The 21,050-nt window shown below is 43.5% G+C and overlaps 1 protein-coding gene across 1 annotated transcript in view; it reads left to right on the plus strand.

The window, feature by feature from the left end:
• Positions 1 to 17,853, plus strand: part of bcas3 (BCAS3 microtubule associated cell migration factor) — a 347,859-nt gene extending 330,006 nt beyond the window's left edge. Inside the window, exon 24 of the mRNA XM_069676560.1 lies at positions 15,596 to 17,853. Within this exon, the coding sequence (XP_069532661.1) occupies positions 15,596 to 15,744 (149 nt within the window). The 3' untranslated portion in view covers positions 15,745 to 17,853. The remainder of the gene's footprint in view (positions 1 to 15,595) is intronic.
• Positions 17,854 to 21,050: the final 3,197 nt, after the last annotated feature.

The raw sequence follows: 21,050 nt of genomic DNA on the forward strand, positions 1-21,050 counted from the left end.
CCACGTGTGTGTGTGTGTGTGTGTGTGTGTGTGTGTTTGTGTGTAAACGTGTGTGTGTCATGTCTGTGTATCGCTACAGCCGGACAGAAAAATCAGGTTTCTCTTCGTGTTTTTTGCTAAATAGTAGCAGATGCAGTCGTCCAACGCTGATGTAACTGACACAGAGACGAATGTTGACGCGAGTTCTGCAGAAAGAAAACTATCAGACCACTGAAAGACGCTCGGTGACGTCAGATATCTGCTCTGATGTGAGGACTGCATGATGAGTAAGCGACACCAAAACTGTGACGTGTGCAGGAGCTTCCTGTTCTTAAGGTTCAACACACACGATGCATGTTGTGTTATAATAATGTTAAAAGCCAATAAAACTCTGAATATAGATAGCTAACGTTAGCTAGCTGAGAAGCTAATTATCTTATCTGCGAGTCTGCATCCATCGTGCCATCTCTTAAAATGCTCACACATCACCGACGTGCTCCCGTGATAAACAAGGTCCTCTTCACAGATCCTGCAGGCGATCCTTTTCTTTGCAGCGCTGAGGCTGAAATTCAAACCAGACTTTACAAGCTTTAGGACGAGTTGGTGTTGCATCAGCCGCCAAAGTTTCCTGGTTGCTAAGTAAGGATAGTAAGGATGTGAGACGGCTCACCCCTCAGCAACTCGGCTCCAGAGAACTGTTATGTCCGTGCACAGCATGAAAAACATGCGTGATGATGTAACCAACTAATTAAGTTTGCTGCCGACTAATTTTGTCATCGATATTTACTGCCAATCCATATGAACCCTTTTCATATGATCATATAAAGGATCTCTAACGTTGTGATTTTCCGCAAGGAGTCCGTCATCGCCGGTCGAAGCTTGGTTACATCAAAGATTTCCCCCAGACAGCCGGTTAGTGACGAGGCTGAATGAAGTTTATTGATGGAGAACAGGATTTGTAAAACTCCCTCGACACACAGAACCGAACATACACTTTAAATATTATTCCCACTGATCTGTGATAAACACATCACACACAGTGCTGAGCAGCAGCCTCATCCCGCTCTTACCTCGGCGTGGTCGATTGTCTGCTCAGATCTGTGATGTGACGATGAGCGACAGCCTCCTGACGCTGTGCTGTCCATCAGCCTCCTCAGCGGCCACCAACACCAGCAACCTCTTTCAGCTGAGAGCAGCCGTCCTGTCCGAACCATCGACAGGGGTCTCCCAGCATGCCTGTCAAAGGGCATCAAACTGTGTGTGTGTGTGTGTGTGTGTGTGTGTGTGTGTGTGTGTGTGTGTGTGTGTGTGTGTGTGTGTGTGTGTTTGTGTGTGTTTGTATTTCAGGTTAGGACATTTACAGAGTTAGATCTGTTGTTCAAAACAGGAAGTGCTTACACAAGAAGAACTATCTGAATGTGCTTACTGTTGATACACCTGTCACTTTAAAATGCTTTTGTGAGCCTGCAGCACTTTTTATTCCTCCACACTGATGATACCTGCGAGCAGAGGCATCATGGGTTTGGGTTGTTCTGTCCTCACATCCCTCACTCGATATCTCAGGAATGCATGAAGGGAATTTTATTAAATGTGGCGCAAACGTCCACTTGAACTCAAGAATGAAGTGACTTGATTTTGCCGGTCAAAGGTCACTCAAATCCCATCTCAACCTTCTTACATGTCACTATAGTGATACCTTTCTTTTCGCCAAACAATACACTGAATACCTTTGATTTAATTCCTTCACAGTCTAATATATGACGGTGGACAGACGTAGATGTAAACGACAACTTGACTTGTTAGTGAAGACCTGCAACCAAAGGCGTTACCATCCAAGGTTGTCAAACCCTGCACGTTGTCCGGCCCACAATGCAAAAGATCTGTTTCCTTCTCTTCTAACTGAATAACTTGATACAGTCTGATTGTTTAGGTAAAGGCACCAAAACTGACTGGTTACGGTTAAGAAACACGTCATAGTTAGTAGTAAAAATACTCAAGTTTGACTTTTGGTTTCTCACAGGACTCGAACCCCGTCTCCTGGGTTTAAAGTCCAGCTTTGTTTGACCAATCCATCACCCAAATCCGTCACCCTAAGCGGACTTTATCAGCCTCTATACTATGTCAGTCAGAGCTGTTGATCTGAGCGTTAAGTATTCCAGCAGACTATTTTATTTGGGGCAGAGTCGGCCGTCTCTCAATCAGAAGGTTGGGGTGTCCTTGGGCAAGACACTGAACCCCAAACTGCTCCCGGTGGCATCAGGTATGAATGGGCATCGATCTGATTGGAAATTGGCACTCAGGTCATTGCCATCAGTGTGTGAATGTGTGAATGTGGCTGGTTGGAACACTAGAAAAGCGTTTTTTACAGTACAGTCCATTTACCATTTAAATTGGAGATAGTTGAAAGACCGTTGAGTCTCATGCACACGCTGCTCAGAAGAAGCTCACCCTGCATCAACCTAACAGAGGAAGCTGCTCCTTCAAACTGGATACTACTGGTACCCAGTGAGTCCTGAACTAAAGTCTTAAGTCTTAAGCTGTGGAAATGACGCCTAAGTAGCAGTAAAGTGCAGTTTTTCTTTACCTGTGTACATCCGTCGGGTCCAATCTGCAGTTGAAATCATTGCAGTTAGTTGTATGTGTACAAATTCCTCCATGTTTGCCCTTTATGTTTCTCATTTGATCGACCAGTCTGCGTCTGTTGTTGCTGCCTCGGCTCGTGTTTAAGAGCCGCAGTCGGCCTATAAAAGCAGCTCCACACAGTGTCCAGTGGTGCGGCGGCTGTCAGTCTGCGCTGGGTAAGCATCCAGTCAAATCCTGGGTCACCACTAGGTTTTCATTAGAGGCCTAATTCAAAGCGGCCCACATAGAGTGTCAGGAGTGTCCCGGCCTGTTGTTGGCACCCCTTATAACACACTCTAATGAGCAGCCGCTGGGAAAGCTGCGGTCAGCTGCGTGTTTGGAGCTGCTGCAGAATATATACGTTCAGAGAAGACGGAGAGAAAGTCCCCTCTCACAGGCCGGAATCAGCTCCATGAATCACTTTCTTTTTCATTTGTTCCTTAATCACGCAACCTGTTGAGTTGTGTGATTCATGGGGCTCGCTGCTGGCTGCGCTTTACCCTGTGGAGTTCAAGCATCAGGCCGCCGTGCATTCCCGGGGGACCGGGCAGCTCTGTTAGTGTGTTTTTAAAGGTGTTTGAAGCATCTGTGATTAGTCTGGGAAAGAGGTCAGTTTATCAGCCTGGATCCTAAAGGACTGCCGCCTGAACGCTCGGGCTTTAAATCCATGTTTCCTCTTGTCTTAAATGGACAGAGATGGGAAGCAACAAATACCAACAATTTTAACTTTTCACTTTACTCCCAAAGTTTGAACACAAATATCGTTTTTAAAACAGCCCTGTTACTTTAGCTTAAATGCATTTAAAGGAAACGACACATGTTTCCCAACATCTGGACCAATGTCAACCCAAATGGATGGAACAATAGCACATAGAAAATATGACTCCTTGGTGTATCCATCAGTGCATCTCTCTCAAGACAGACGTAACATCCCAGTGAGCACCTCCGTCAGCATCCAGGGCTCGTTCTGCCTTCGTAGTCAGAGCTGCGCAGCCAAAGTCCCTGCACATGCTCAGTCTTCTTTTTCCTTCTTCTGTGGGGAGTGTTTAAAACTGCTCCTTTTACCAAGTCTCTGAACCTTCCTGTTAACATCTCACAGCCCATAAAGCGCCACGTTTTTTGTATGAAAAAGAAAATAACAGTGAAGTGACTAATAAAATGACGTCTCTGCTTCGACCAGATTTCACCACCACTGCAAAATGACTTGGGAGAAATGTCGCTACAGTCATCACTTTCTCACCCTTTCAACGCTAAAATTAACAAATGATCAAGATGATAAGAAAACTTGGATGTAACCGTGTTTTAGCCGCTTGGGTTGAAAAGCTTAGACTATATAAATAATGGACGTAGCCACCGTGACGTCAACCATTGGTTTTCCCCAAATATGGCCGCTGGCATGTCGGTTTACTGGAGCCTGAAGCGGACAAATTTGGATGAGAGGGTGGAGCTGGAGAGGAGCGAGGGGCTGACAAACACCAAGTTATCAAAGCTGAACAGTCTGTGCCTGTGGCTGATCCATTAGCTCGTGAATGAGCTCGTTTAACTTAACCACAAGGAGATTCTTTTGGTGGTGGAGACAGACGGCAGCTGTTTATTCATCAGACTAAAGAAGTAGCGGACTCAACGCTCGCTCTCAGCGAGTCTTCTCATCACTGCTATCCGCCGTGATCTCTCCGGGGGAAAGCCAACAACTCCTGACTCCTGCACTGGCCGATGAATAAATAAATGTTTGATGAATACTGAACAGGCTAACAGGTCAGGTATGGCGAGCGCTACTTAGTGCAAATATATCAATACAATAATACTAGCATTTAACTCAGCGAATAGCTGGAGCACATGCTCCTTGCACGGCCAGAACGTTCATAAATCACAGACAGAGAGAGACAGATTATTTGTCAGATTTTTGTGGACACTCGAGGAACTGCAGTTTTTTGCACTTCCACTTTCAGCTAGCTTGGCACAGAAACAGCCGGTAGAAATGTCCTTCAGAGGGACACTTCACTTTATACATTTGTACTTCTACTCGCCTTCAGTCTCTTTAATCAACATGTTTTACTTGCAAATACAAATGAGTCCAGAGAAAGAGCGGTTCACTGAGCTCGAGCCCGGATGAAAGCAACATCCAGCACGTGTCTGCGTCTGAACCCTGCACATGCCATCTCCTCTGATCTACCGTATGCGGTGTGTGTGTCTGCAGCCGCATTAATGTGCGCTGTCTTACACAGGAGGGTGTGTTAAGCCTGGCTTTTCACAGTCCATCAGGATGATCTCCGGTAGATGTTAATGAGCTTTCCTACTAATGTGGGCTCAGTCGTCCAACTGGACAGCTTTCTAAGGATTGTGCAAAGCAAAGGGCTCACAGTGATGCGGACAGGCTCTCATGGGTCAAACATCTGTAAGTCTGCAATGTTATATTTGATATAGATTACTCACTATCTCAGGTTAAAACATGCCAGGATTGATTAATGAGGTTGGTAAACTTTATTTGTAATGCGGCACTGAATGTGGTCGTAGATTCTGCATTGAACAAGTAGTTCTTGGAGTTTGTTTCCCTCCGAGCCCGTCACAGACCGAGCTCCATCATGCTGTTTTCTACGGTGAACCCACTCATTAGTTGTGGTTGAAGTACAAACTAAAGTCATTGTTTCTTTTGGCAGTTCAACATTGGCTTTTTAAAGACAAACACTATCTCCATCCAGACAAGCATTTTAACCAATCTGCTTCCACACTAACGTGCCGAAAATGCAGAATTGAAGTCGCTAAGAGTCAAGATTGATGTTTTCATCCAGCAAAGGGTCACATGACAAGTCAGAGAAGGACACGTTGTGACTGAAGAAGTGTGAATACTAGTTGTAGATGACCTGAGGAAGATGACTCATGACCCCTCTTAAAGCATTAATATAGCCCTGATCATCACTGCAGGTACCAATGACTGTATATAAAGGTGGACGACGCGTCTCCATCTACTCTCATTGTATACAACTGAAGCCAAAATACCCCCAAGGCGGGCACTGCCATCTTGCACTTGTTATTTGGAGCCAGAGCTGCGCAGTAGAGCTCAGCTGGTGGTTGCCGTAGCAACTTCCGCTAACCAAAAAAAACACATTTAAATTACTGAAAAGAACCGCAAAGATCGGCACGTCAACGTGTTTGACAGCAGAACAGCTTCTTGTGTCGGTCTGAAGCAGATCTTCACGCTGATGGAAAGTTCAATGACTGTAGTGTTAGTGTTAGTTACGTCTCCTCTCGCCGTTCCTCCTCTACTCTGCTACTCGGGAACAGAACGCTGCAGGAGCCCGAATCGTCAACAGAGCTGTCAATCATGAGGCCACACCCCCTTTTTATTGCATCAAATAACTAATTAAAAGTAAAGTTGTGAGCAAATGAACACTTGGACATAAATCAGCATGATAAGAACTAACTATAATGACAGAAACCATGTTTGAGAAAAATGTATTTGACGTGAATTTTGATTTTAGAGTTTGACTCATGTCCCATCTGTTAACATGGAGGAGGCGGGCTTTATGACCTATACTGCAGCCAGGCAAGTTTGCTTCCTCAAACCATGAGCAAAATTACCATCCGGGATTTCTGTGAAAACTAGTTTCCCAAGAAAATACCTGAGCGCAGACACCACCTGTCACTTAAAGCGGCCGTGTATAACTTTAAACCTCAGTATTATTTAACTGATTGACTTCAATAAGAATATATCCCTGTAGTCCTTAAATGAGCTATAGAGACCAACACTCTTGTACCAGGCTGTAAACATGTTTATTTCTGCTGTAAAGTTTTCACATGAGGCTCTATGGGGACTGACTCACATTTGGCGCGAGCCTCAAGAGGACACTCGAGGAACTGCAGCTTTTGGCACTTTGTAGTGGCTACCTTTTTACATAGAGGTTGCTTTTATCAAAGTATATATGTTTAATTAGTTTTTTTGTTCATTATTATGGCCAAAAACAGTTACTCGACAGCAGTGACTTAATCGACAGAAGCAAGAAGCCTGCTAGAGGGATCATTTTAAACATAGTGGTTCCAGGCGGAAGGAACCCACATTTGCTCCAACACAAATATGTATGTGAAACATTTTTCACATAGGAAAGTGTGTGTGTGTGTGTGTGTGTGTGTGTACTCCTCTGTGTAAGTGTGAGCGAGTGTGTGAGGCTGTTGGGGGTTGGAATGTGACGTGAGAGCACTAATCAGAGCCAGCTGGGGCACACGGTGAGATTAAAGTTAAAACACAAAAACAATCAGCTGGGATAAGTATACTATCGCTATGGGTTGCTGCCCCCATCCCACCGTCTGAGGGGGAGAGAGAGAGAGAGAGAGAGAGAGGATGGATGGATGGATGGGGCTCCTCTACCCGGCCCGCCTGGCACAGACCCTCTGATTAAGAGCTCCTTTGTGTTCTCTTTGATCCCCTCCTCTCAGTGGTGAGTCGAGTCTCACCACAACATGCACATGACACACCGACACACTGCCAGGCAGCGCTACAGGAAGTGCTCTGTGCATGGAGCTGCGTGGGTTTGTGTTCTCATATATCTGCACTTACAGTCAGACGCTCGGTGGACGAGGATTTAGCTTCTTCTTCGCTGTAAAAAGTAAAGAATGGATCCTCTGACCAGCTTCTTCTCGAGAGTAGTACCTCACTTTATCTACACGTGAAGTTTGTTTTGTTTTCATGAAGCACGCAGTTATCACAGAGCAAGTAAAACAACATGGAACTACTAATGATGTTTCTCCTGTAATAATAGTAGTTCAGTTATGACGGTTCATGCTCCAGTTGGTTCTAATTTTAAGGTGAATGTGAAATGATCGTCAAGTTAAAGTCAGCCGCGGCAGACCACGTGATGTGAGAGCTTAAAACACAATTTCAAATACAACAACAAGTATGAGTAAAATACACAAGAGTAAAATATCGCTGCAGAATAAGACGTCAGGATGTCGGGCTCAACTGGAATTAAAAGCAAAGAGGCGGGTCTTACACAGGGATTATAAACGTTCAAGGGTCAGAGCGGTTCTGATGTTAACGGACTGTTCCACAGGCTCTGTCTCCTCTGGGTTCTCCACGAGCATCTGATGTGTTGACCTCTGACTGGAGCATGTTTGTATGATGGTGGAGCCCATTTAAAGTGCTAAAAACACCTTAAGCTGGATGCTGAAGCTGACAGGAAGCCGGTGAAGAGAAGCCGGGTTATTTCTTTAGAGAACTTTGTGGACTGAATGAGGCACCAGTTTTAAACGTCTTGGGCCTGATTTTCTAAGATCTGGTTATTGCCTCCGTGATAAGCAGAGGTGGAAAGAGTACTAAAGGACGAGGGGATGTAAATGTCAAACAAGTTGTTTTTCCTTACAAATAATTAAACATGCCGACACACGACGTTTAAAACCCTGAGGGAGGCGTAATGTGTCATTTTAGTTCAGATCGTCCCATAAAACATTTTCAGACAATTCAACCATTGAAAGTGGATTCTGTGGATTCAGTACACCATCCTTGTTTTCTTCACCAACAAGTCACACTGCAAATGTATTCATCAGGACGGATCAAATGACCCAAAAACGATCAAAAGAAATCAAGGTTTGTCCTCCAGCCGGTCTGCACCGCTGCTGTCTGACTGTCCGTCCGATTGTTCACCTGCCCGTCGTTCACTGCAGCCGCTTACGAGGCGTGATTTTGTTCTTTTTGTTTATCATTTAGGCCTTCATGTTTTTTACTCAGTAACGGATGTGATTTAAAATGTAGTGAAGTACAAAACAAAACCTGCTCAAGTTAAAGGAAAATTACAGATTTAAAAAAGTAAAAGTACACAAACAAATACTCAATTACTGTAACGTGAGTAAATATAAGTTGTTCCTTCCACCTCTGATGATAAGTAATTCCACTGCTCTCTCAGCAGGTTAATTTCAGAGGTTTTCTCCAGGTAAGTCGAACTTAGAGAAAACATAGCAGATAGTTAAAATATTACACAAACTGTCACACCTGCCTACCTGAGCCTTTGACCCACAGACCTCGTTCAATCACTGTCATCTAACCAAGTACATTTCTGATAACCACACGGAGGTGACGGCATGTTTCATATTGAAGTTTCTTTCAGGTACAGCTTCAGTATTTGTTGTACTCTGAGACCAGACTCAGCCTGTGTGTCTGTATGAAAATGAAAGTGTGTACGCTGCAGCCTGTGTGTGTTTGTGTGACACTGTAAGAGGATTAAAGCCTGTTCACAGCCGCGGCGGCAGACTGGACCGTTTCTGATCACTCCCCCTGTATGTCCGCTCGGCTGATGAGGTATTAACTCGCTGCCGTGTCGTTAGAAGTGTCTCTGTCGGATCGTGTGAGGACCAAAACATTTTTCTTCCTTGTTCAACACTGCCAAGAATAACTCCCCCTTCTCCCTCCGTCCCTCCAACTCCGGCCTGAAAAACCTCCCTGTTATCTCCAGCTGTGGCATCTGCTGCTGTTTTACTGATAGCTCTTTCGTCTCTGTATCTTGCGTTGACTTGCACTTTCTTTTGAAGTTTGGCTCCTGGTGTCGTCCCTGAACGCAGCTCCCGTCCCTGCAGCCGCACAGAGTCAACACCAGGAACAGAGCGCCCCTCAGATTAGGCTGCACACGTGCCCATATGAAGACTTCCTTGGACATTTTTATGAGGCTGTTTGAGGCGTAGAAATAAAGCCCTGCAGAAAACGGACACACTAAAATTAAAATGTCACATTTAAGATGCCGATAGCAGCTTTTAATTACAAAACATGTCTTTGTGGCTTTATAAAGACATTGTCACAGATACGCTGATGTGTATTAGCACAAAATATTTATCAGCCGGCTCAGATCTGCCGTCCTGTAAAAGCCCATATCAGTCAAACACTACAGTAGTTTCCATTTCTTCATTGGCCGTCCTCCAGAGCGGCATTATCTACACCTCACGTCGCACAAAACCGCCTTGTAAATAACCATATTACTTTACCCGGTGACATCAGCCCCAGAGGAAAAGATCCCCAACATTAGAGCGGCGGGGGATTGTGTCGGGGGCGTGAGGGGTTAAGACGTGTTGAATAGCTGGTGGGCGTCACACAATGAGGTGGATTAGGCAGCACTAGAAAGGGCCTTTAGGGCTTTACTGGGGTGTTCAGCAGCTTACAGCGCCTACAATAACACTGCAACTGTGCACATCCAGAGCTGGGGCTGGCAAAAAGGCTAGCTGGGAGGGCAAGTGGCTGCCATGTAAGCTGTGATGTGAGTTAACAAGGAGGCGGCGCGTTACATTCTACTGTTCCAGCAGTGTTTTGCATTTAGCTGGAAGCACCGCTGGGTGTCTGGAGGTGAGGAGTCAGAGCGCAGGAGGTGCAGGGCTGCAGAGGAGAGGCTCAGTCTCAGCGGCTCCAGCTCTTGTCCCTGCTTGCCTGCGTGGAGCCGAGGCTGGAAAAACGATATCATTACAGATGACCCATATTCTTACAGATAAACCCGGCGCTGTGGCGTGTGCTCTGATACTGTGAATACAAAACCGTGTGAGGCAGGAGTTTTACTACGTCCGTTACATACACACACGAGGCTGTGCAGCAGGACTGTTTCACATATATCAACACATATGCTGTGTTCCCCCTCTCTGTGACAGCCTGCACACAAGCTTCTGACCTTATTCCCAACATTTCACTGCCACCTTAATCCATCCAAACCGAAATTCCAACCTCGTAACCTTCAAAACAAATACCTCCGATATCACAGGAGGCAAAAGAAACTGTATAATAATAAAAAAGAGCCGAGTCGTCCGTCTTTTCATGATCACATTGTTTGTTTGTTGATGCAACGTTCGGTTTACGACATGAGCGATGTGAGACGGAGGGGCGAGCCCAAAGCTGCTGCAGGAGGTTTTTCACGTGGCTCTGCTTAAATCGATGTAACATAAAAACTGTGACAGTTAAAACCGCCGTTCTTTTTGCAACACCAAGCTTTCATCTTTTGCACCATCACATTTTACATTTGTTAATGATGCATTCATGTAACATTACGTGTGGTGTAAAAATCATTCACATCATCTGCATCTTGTCTTCTGCTCAAAAAATGTCCAATTTATTCCCTGATTTTTTCAGGATCTTATTTTCAATATCTGACCAATGCCATGCAAAGTAATCCTGAAATTTCGATACGTAATCATTTCAATAGCTGATCATTTATTATCCAGTGTGAAACGTATTTTAATGCTTCTGTAGGTGGATGCATATTCCTCAACAGATCGTCAGCTGATGAACATTAGGGGAGCAACGAAATTGAAGCTGGTTATGAAACAGACTGAAATTAATTCTGATGACTCTGTGTGACCTCCAAAAGCAAACAGACCATCTGTGACGTGATTGATTATTTAGTTATTAATTCCTGTAACCGCTGGAGGGGGGGTTGGTGTGAGATGAAGCGGTTAACTGCACGCTGCCTTTGTTTACATTTCACACACACACAGCAGTGAGTGATACATAAAACTGTTAAAGAAAGCAGGATGAGATTTTTTGTTAAAAACTATGACGTACACACGTACAAGACAAAATCAGCAAAGAGATAACCCAGCGAGCAGGAAACGCCCCCATAACATCGGCTGACATTACTTACACGTTCTGATTACGTTGGAAAGAAAACGTTTTAATCTTATTTTCAAAGAACGCTTTAAATAAAAAGTATGATAAATATTATATATTATAATATAAATATTTAATAAAGTTTTAAATGTTTATCATTTCAAATAAAGTTCTTGGAAGGTTAAAACTTAAACTAAGACAAAACGTTTTAAACGTTGTCAACATTCTGAGGATGTTTTCAGGGTGTTATCGAGGCCTGGGACGTCAGAACGCCTTTTATAAAACATTTGCTCAATGTGACATAAAAACAAAGGTAGAACATGCTGACTGCAACATGCTGAGGATCTTTTCAGAGAACGTTCTCCTGCTATTGAAAACATTGCACGTAACATTCTCAGAACGTTCTTAGAACAAAACATTTGTCCACAGGGGGCGCCAAAACCAACACAAACCCAAAGTTCCTCACAGGAGCTCTATCTGTTGATAATTAGTCGTTGCACGTGTTCTTCATGCTGTGCGCGGACGTAACATCGTTTTCTAGAGCCGAGTTCGCTGAGGGGTGAGCCATCTCACATCCTTACTATCTCTGCTGAGCGACAGGTTAACAACACCACTGCGTCCTAAAACTTGTGAAGTCTGGGAGCATTTCACGATGCACAGAAAAGGTTCGCCTGCAGGATTTATAAAGCGGACCTTGTTTATCACAGGAGTTAAATAAGAGCCATTAAGTAATTGTGCAAGTCATTATCCGAGTTAAATAATCGATGACTAGTTGACTATAAAATAGTCCCTAATGACCATAATAAATTGAGCTTTAAAACACTCGCAGGTGTTCGTATGCAGTAACAATATGAGTGTCCTGAGTTTGAGTGGAGCTGAAGTCCGTCCTGAGCGATGTTTTACTGGTTTAAGATCTTGACGGATTACAATTTGTGGAATTTGCTGGTTAAAAAAGAATTATTAGCAGCCTCATTGGATAAAGCTCCAGTATTTTGCTGATAAATCCACACATTATCTGAGCCTCAGCAGTGTGAAGCAGCAGCCTTCACCTCTGCCTGGATTACTGCAGCATTTGTGCCCTGTGTGGTGTTGGGGAATTAAACAGGGAGCGAGGGGGGAGAAGGGGGGTGGGATAACACCACAGAGTGGCACATTGCGTGTTAGCCGGGATAATAACACTGTGGTTTGTATTAGGTTCCCTGGGCTGCAGTAAGAAGCTCCCACTTCCTGCGTGCCCTCTGTGACAGAGACAGTACCCATGCTCTCTGTGAACATCTGCAGCACGTATGAAAGTCACGCTGCGGTTTTATGTCTGTTATGACTGTATGAAATTTGAAAAGACTCTTAAGCTAATTAGAGCTGCTGTTCGTCTGAAGGTCACGGATGTGTTCTGCAGTTTGACAGACAGCAGAGAGATTTCAGAGCATGATCATCTGGAGCAGTAAAATCTGCAGCAGGAAGCTTTAAAGTGAAACCAGAGAGAAACTGTGGCTCAGTGCACGCCCAGCTACAGGCAGCAGCTCAGGTCTCTCTGTGCTGTACTCACACGTTTTATCTTTATGCAGGTCATTATGTTAGTATCTTAGGAGTTAATGTTTCTCATATTCACTTACCAAAGAGTATCCAATCATTTGTAATACACCTACAGGCCACAATAGCCTTCTGACTATGACGTTAGAGCTCTTATGTACATAAAGCAGGAGTCTGTAACGGATTATTAAATAGTTTCACTTCAAATTAGCAGACTGCTTTCTGTCTCTGCATATTCCTTTCAAAACAGGAAGTTAAGGAGGGACTCTTCAAGGATATTTATGGACTTCAGAAGCCGTTAGCACTGAATACAACCACGGCAACGACGCTAGCTAGCTCTTAGCGTCTGTGCATCATGTGGGAGGAGCATAAACTTAAATTTAAGCATTACATCAGACACAAAGTTGGTACACGCCCCCTTTTGTAGGATGAGTCTGTTAAGGTGAACTCTAAAATATCATTAAGAACACCTACACACGGGCCTTTTCTGTCATTTAAGGGCCGACACACGTTACAATCAGCACAAGATATTTGGGATGAAAACACTTTATTGATTGATTTTATGGGAACTGTCAGTCAAAGCTGGTGTTCTCTGTAATCGATAGAAGCAAGAATATTTGAAAGTGGCGTCAAAGCTGTGGAGAAAGTCATACAAAAAGCTTGAGGTTTCGCCCATTCTACATTCCTACAACACCCAGCATGCATTGCGTTGCATTCCCTCTGTTTCGCTGCAGGCGACGGCTCAGAGCGGGACAGAATCTGAAATACGACGAGAATATACCGGTGGGTCGTCTAAAACATCTTCAGGTCTGCAGTCGACATTTCTAACCTGACGATTTTGAACGAGACATGACATCGGAGGCGGGCGTTTGAGGAAGTGTAGTTTAGCGAGCTCCCTGGCTTCTGCCAGATGACGCGTTTTACATAGTTGGGAGATTTTCCAGGGCCCTTTGGAGAAGCGGATAACGTCCTCCAAAGGCTCCAAATTTCTACCATAATGGCATTAGGCATTAGATAGCATGACAGGACTGAGGTTGAAAATCAGTGAACTGGCCCTTTAAGTTTCTTTCATCTTTCTGATATTTGGTTTGACTTGGGAGCTGTACTGCTCTGATATTTTTTTTTCCCTCCGAGCATCATGAGACTCCCGTGTTTGTTCTCATGCATGTATTTTTACTGTTTCAAGCCAAATGTCCAGAAGTTTTAAGGCAGTTCAAGTTGTATGAACAGCCTGCAGCCCGGAGCAGCTTGTTCCACGTCGTGTTCACTTCTCCTCTCATGTACGAGTATTATCAAATCCTGCTCTCAATTTGTCGATGACAGTCCGACTCTGTCATGGATGCACACGGCTGCACACTCGCAGGGCGTGGACCGCTGTCAGCAGAGCAGCCGGGCAGATTAAGTACAGCAAGACTCCTGATGGACGTCACAATACACTACATGCATCACGGTCTTAATACCGTGCTGCCACTTCCGCGCACGCCATTCTGTCCGTACATCCTCGGATATGGTTTACAGCATGTAATAACAGTAATGGGTTCCTTATGGAGGTGAGACATGAGCCGAGCAGCTCGGTCACAGGGAGGGATGGCGGAGGGATGTGGAGCAGCGTGACATGTCGGAGAAACGCTCCGTGTCACCCCGAGAATGCTGGGAGAGTCGGTCAGCTTGGTTTCAGTCCCAGAATAAGTGATGGGTTAATCCCACAGACGAGGACTTCATGTGTTTATAACAGATCCAGGTTCATAGAGGTCTGATGAGTCATGCAACAAGAAGGGAAACTCCTGCTGGGATCTCCCTTTCTTATTCCTGCTGTCTGTTAAATTGTGATGCTGCAGCTTTGACCTACATTTAACTGTGACAGCCTGAACTTTGTTTTTCTCTCAGTGTTTTATATGTTCACGCTTGTTGCTGAACGACTGGAGTAAAGAATGATTCTGGTTTTATTACAACTTTGATCTTGAGCATCGATTTTAATCAGTTATGATAACAGTTTAACCACCAAACGAACCACCACGGTGGCTCATCCGTTCACAGGATGAGAAACACAAGCAGTCAGACAATCACATATTGTGTCCCGATTATTTTACATGTTTTATGAGGAGGTAAAACTTAAAGGAGTGCATATTAAATGTCTGTAATAATCCCAGATTTAAGGTAAAACTGAAGCACACCTACAGTGAACACAGCCGTTTGTCTGTGATGGATGTTTGATTTTACTGCTCACCTTTGTTTTTCCTGCAGAATAAGTTTTATTTATAGACTGTCTCATCGTGTGACTGCTCGTGTTTCTTGTCTTTCACATTGCATTTGACATTTTTCACCAGAAGACGTCCCAAAGAACGCAGATAAGCAGATTTATACTCTGCAGCTCTCTCAGCTTTAAACATGTTAAGCTTCTTTAATATGAAGCTAGAAGTCGTCTTTAACTTCATCAAAAGGTTCCGATGACGGTGCAGAGAGAGCAAACAAGGTTTCCTTTGGTTATTTTATTCTTACTCTGATGAACTTGCTCATGCATATTTCCTCTTGTGTTCCATTATTAATCAAAACAAGCAAATTATTTAATGAGTGTTTAAAGATGTGCGAACAAAAGCAGCTAACAAGAATCAGTCAGCATAAACAGAACTTATGGAGTTTGGACTTAAATCAGGAGGCATCTGATCAAACAATCTGCACACAAGACTTAAAAAGGAATCACAGCTGCAAACACACTTTTTTGGGCCCTAGAAAAAGATTTCAACGCTGAACCGAGCTCGGATATTCAGAGCTTTTGTTTCTGCAAGAGGACAACATGTGGACTTTGTGTTAAAAGGAATCACCTGTTAGCTTCCACTCAACACTCCCTCTCTCTCTCTCTCTCTCTGTGTCTCTGTGTCTCTCTCTCTCTCCCTGCAGAGCTGCAGAGGGAAGGCAGCATCGAGACCCTCAGTAACAGCTCGGGCTCCACCAGCGGCAGCATCCCGCGCAACTTCGAGGGCTACCGCTCCCCCCTGCCCACCAACGAGAGCCAGCCGCTCAGCCTCTTCCCCACCAACTTCCCCTGAAGACTCCCACCTCTGTTCCAGAAACATCCGCCACCATGCAGCCCACCTGCCCCACCTGCCCGCCTCTCCCCCTGCCCCCCGTATCTGTCCACACTGACACGCTGATGTGTTGAACTGGAACCAAATGGTGTCTGAGTTGTGATGTTTCTGGTCAGTGGTCCTGAGTACACACAGTGTCAGTATTTGATTTGTTCGGTTGGATTCGAAGGTTAACGGATGTAGTTTTAAAATAACTTTGAATTTGACCATTTTAAATATTCCAAAAATAAGAATTATTCACCTTTAACCTTTACGTTTCTTCCATGTCAGGATGTAAACAGCTCCACAAATATATTGTAGTCTTTTGAAAACATATTGCTTTTAAAGCTAACACATATTTAAAGTGTTGCAGAGCAAATAACCAAATCTGGAGTCCAGGAAAAAGCAGTTTCAGCACAGAGTATTTTCATACAGCTGCAGTCACACGGGAACCTCCCTTATTTTCAATATCAGATCTTAACGGACCAGCATGTCGACCTGCACCCCGCCTGTTACCTTGTCGCTGTCGCAGACCAGCCGTCCTCTCCTCTGCAGCTGATGTCGGCTGCTTCCTCCGCCCGCCATCATTCTCTCTCTGTGTGTTTGAAGTTTTACGGTGTGCCTATTGTCTGAATGAGCCGTAAGAAAGGGAGCGCAGACGGAGGAGAAATGTTTATTCCAGTCAGTGACGTGTAGCAGCCGTGTGTGTGTGTGTGTGTGTGTGTGTGTGTGTGAGTGTGTGCGGCTAAATGTTTTTGATTAAGTTTGGTCCTGTTCTGCCTTTTGATTTCAACGTTTTTACTTCGACAAAAGATGCAGTAATGAGACAACACTATTAGTAAGTAACTTAGATGTTTACGGTGTAGCTGAGAAACATTTGGATTCATGTACCCCCACACTCGGCCTTCCACAGAGTTAACTTTAATCGAGCGGAGTAATAAACTTTATGCTGTATTTTGTACATTAGTGACCTTTGACCAAAACCTTTTATCTGCCTTTAGTCATAGATCTCTAAAGATGTATTTTCCTTAAGCTTTGCCTGTTGCAAAGATGATTGATAATCAGAAATTCGTTTATTGAACCCACTTTGCCTGTTAGCAGAATGTTTGACTTGGTGAAATGCACTAATTACAGAGTCACCTTAGAAAAAGAATTAAGGGGGAATTCTTCTGTTTTTTAGGCCTGGGCCAAATTTAGTTTCATATTTTGGCAACTAAATAACTAATAGGTACAAAAAAGCTTAAACTAAGGCTGTAATGGCTGCAACATAATTTTTTTCTTATCAAAGTGTCCGACAACATTTCAGAAAGGATCCCTGCAGAGATAGACCTTTTTGTTACAGGAGAAGATTTTTTTTTTTAACCGCAAACGCCGGTCAAATTGTTCTCTTCAAAGCCACCAGACTCCATTCAAAAAAACAGTACTTTTACCTCACAGAACAAGGGAGCTGCTGGTCCCCTGCTGTCTTTGTTTGGTTTGTTTGTGTGATTGTGTGACTTCAGTGTTTTATATGGTTAGTTTAGTTCCAACATGAAATTTTTATACACAAAAAAATGACTGAAAATGGAGGCTGAAAAGACGAGCAACTCCTGTGTTCTGCACGCTAAAATCCCTGTTTTTATGAATGGAGTCTGGTGGCTTTGAAGAGAGCGATGTAACTGGTCTGTTTCTGGTTTAAAAAATCATCTTCTTCTGTATCTCTGTCGGGATCCTTTCTGTAATGTTTTCAGACACTTAGAACCTCTCAGAAAAAACAAGACCTTTTATTCAGATGCATTTGCCCTGTAAGATTCCAGCCTGTTTCATGGCTGCAGACTGAAGCAGTCTGGAGCAAATCCCAAACTTTGCCTACCTGTTAGTCATTTCAGTCCAAACATATATAAAAGTAGGGCCCAGGTTTCCATACTTAAATTCCCCTTTAATGATAAAAGTAGTGTACAATCCCAAACGTCTGGCTGCATGTCATGATGGCCTGTTGTTGCTCGGTCACTGAATCTATAGTTTTAATTCAGAACAAATGCTTGTTGTTGAGTAGTAAAATACTGACTTGTTTTTGCAGCGTTCATGCAAGAAAAAAAAAACATAATAAAAGTGGAGGAAATGAAGCTGTGCGTCTTTCTTTCTCACTGTGATTGCTTCTAATTGTGCCGTTCTCGTTTCAACCCCGGCGGTGACCATCAGCACATAGTCCCTCTGGTAATTAGTACCATATTTTTTAACAGGCAGTAAAGTGTTGTTAAAGGGACTTTTTATGGCCGACTCTGGCTCTTTGTTCTGGGCGGCGTGTAGGAGCGAGAGGGCATGTTTGTTTCTCTGCTAATCAGCACAAAACTTCAGCTCCCAGGACTCCTTCTCTTCAAGCAAACCATTTGGGCTCATTCAGATTCTATTAGATTAGCGGTGGATTACTCCTTATATGCTTTATTTCATCTCATCGACGTGTTCAGAATCTACCAGTCGTAAAATGAAAAAAGGGGGTCCCTGCCCGGCTGCAGAGGAACATTTCCAAACGTAAGACAATTAATTCAATAACTTATTACGACTTCAAAAGCCTGAAACGATTCGTAAATTACAAGCAGTACGTCTGCATTTTAGGTCACATATATTATAAAATATAATCAGTTCAGTGTTTGTTGGACAACAGGATGAAAACATAAAAACAGAACCGTTACAAAATGTGTTTATTTAGGTTTATATGCAAAAGTCTCTTAAAAATCAAAGAAACGAGCTCCAGCTGGCAGGAAGTGTCTCTGCCGCTTCGTCCACAGGAAAGTTCAGCGTTATGCAAAAACAACGAGAGGAAAACTACAGCTTTGACTTTTAGATTTTATTCCAGGATGTTATTAGAAACCTTTTACAACAGTCACTAATTTACAAGCTGTAAATGTGCAACAATAACAAACACAGACACACATAAAGACGGTTTTAAATGAATTTATTCTTCGATCAGTAGTTACAGTCATGGGGTTAAAGTGAGTGAAAACCAAGCACAGTTATGTGTAATATCAGCGCTGAACAGAACATTTAACCCCGACTCAATATTTAAGTCGCTCTGGGAACAAGAGACAGAACATTTTAAAGGCTCGGTGTTTCTAACGTCCAACATCCTGCTGGAAAATGTGCAGAGGAACGGATGGCTTTGAGCTTCAAACCACACGAACGTGGCAGCAAACTAAACTTCACTCCTCTTAGAGCTAACTGAAGCTATTAAAACTCAGTTCAGTAATTCAGGTGTGATATCAACACCTTCTGATTTACATAAAAAAAATTAGCATTAGCTCGGTTAGAACAAAACATGCTAACACTTGTCTCACTGTGATGAGAGCAGTTTAACACACTGAATGAGTATGCTAAAGCTTCGTCGTGTTAGCAGCTTAGCATGCATTAGCTGAAGGATAGCCAGCTCCATTCACTTTGCAGTTACTATCCCAGAACATTGTAGAATTGTGTTAGCAGTGAAGCCTTATCTACACGCTGAATGCAGAATGACAGCAGGACACAATCACTTTAGCCTTCACTATGCAGAAAGATTACAGGCCTCATGTTAGCTGTTAGCCATCGCTATGCTAGGAACAGCAGGTCAGCAGCCTTCGAGTGTACTCACAATCAACATTATATTGAGCTATTATTAACTCATAAAGGTTGATTTTTGTCACGTTTCTTTTTTACGTTCAGGTGTATAAAGTGCACCTTTGTCTTCATCCATTGTTTTACCAGGAAGAAGAATTTCCCTCCTGCAGAAGGAAAGAGCAGCTCTGCACTCGCTCCTCCTGAGGAAACATTTGCTGTATTTCAAAGTGCCGACAGTTGTTGATGATATGACTGAGCTGCTCGCTGATCTTATCCTGTCGCAGCTAAGCGACTCTTTGTGCAGCGCTGATGTAAATACATCTTAACGTTAATAAGCAGGAACATCTCTGTTAGCAATTCTGTAATTTCACAGCAAAGAGCGACTTCTCTTTATGACAGGCGACACTGAAACATTCTCTATTAAATCTGTACGGCTGAACTCGCAGGTTAGCTTTAACCATTAAATCCTGCTCCAGCTCATCTACCTGAAATCAGTTCAAACATCAGCTAAACACTTGAAAGTGCAGTTTTTCCATTTACTCTGCCATTATGTTATAAGCATTACATTACTCGACATGGAAACATCACTTGGTTGTTGGAGCTGACACATAATAGCTGTAATAGCTTACAGATGGAGGTGTGCACAAATATTTACTCATTACAACATTTTCAAACAAAGAGAAAAGTTCCACAGAGAGCGACGAACGTAAACACGAGACACAAGCCGACCTGAAGTTTGATTCAGCAGCTGAGATGTAGAGGATCGTCTTTAGCTGGATGAGGGAAACATGTTTGTTCTCTGTGTGTCTCCTAATTTTTAATTTCTCAGCAGTAAACATGTTAAATTATAATATTTGTCTGAATGAGAGCTGCAGAAATTACAAGACAGAAAATTGAACACAACTTTGCAACAGCTAAAGAAACAGCGGAGAATGTAGATGCACAGACAGCTCAGCTCTTCTTCTCTGCAGCTCAGCGCTCACTGTGTGTTCGGCTCTTACCTGAGATGATTCCAGGTGTCACCATCAGAATGTCTGCACGTCGCATCCTTAAACACCGACCAGTCTGCGCCTACGGAGAGAAACACAGTTTGGTTTCCATGGAAACACATTTCATCAGATAAAAAGCCTTTGAAGTTTTTTTATTTTGAATATTGGTGTGTCTGCACTGCATATATGTTGTGACACGCTTATTATAATCATATCTGTTAATGATGGAATTAAATCATTTTGCAGATGCAGCTCAGACTTCATGTGACAGCTACATCATTAACATCATGATTTCAGATGTTTCTATTCTTCTCTCTGTTTAAGATGCTGATTAACTTGCACACTAACACAAGACCCAACAGGTCCGTATCACAGATCTTAAAACTTCCTTTAAACTGCAGCATTTTTGACACCTCCTGAAGTCACCTGTGGGGCCCCGTGGAGGTCAGCACCTGCACAAGGAAGGTGTCCAAGACAAAGCTGAGGAGATGTCCTCACTGATCTGAGCTCAGCTTGCTGCTGTCAGGACGTCACTCAGGAACATGAGCAGGATTATTTTTCTTCAGTTTCATCCACAATGTTTATCCTGAGTGTCTGACCTCGGAGCTCTTTCAGGTGTGTGTGAGTAAATAAAACACTCATCTCTGCAAAACGTCCTCTTCATTTTCAGGCTTTAATAAACACACATTCTGAATGGAGTGCAGCATGTTGTGATCAATGAAAGGGGAA

The sequence above is a fragment of the Semicossyphus pulcher genome, unplaced genomic scaffold (genome assembly GCF_022749685.1).
Source record: "Semicossyphus pulcher isolate SPU_LCO1_2020_fin unplaced genomic scaffold, fSemPul1.0.p SCAF_26, whole genome shotgun sequence".
In the NCBI taxonomy this organism is placed as follows: domain Eukaryota; kingdom Metazoa; phylum Chordata; class Actinopteri; order Labriformes; family Labridae; genus Semicossyphus; species Semicossyphus pulcher.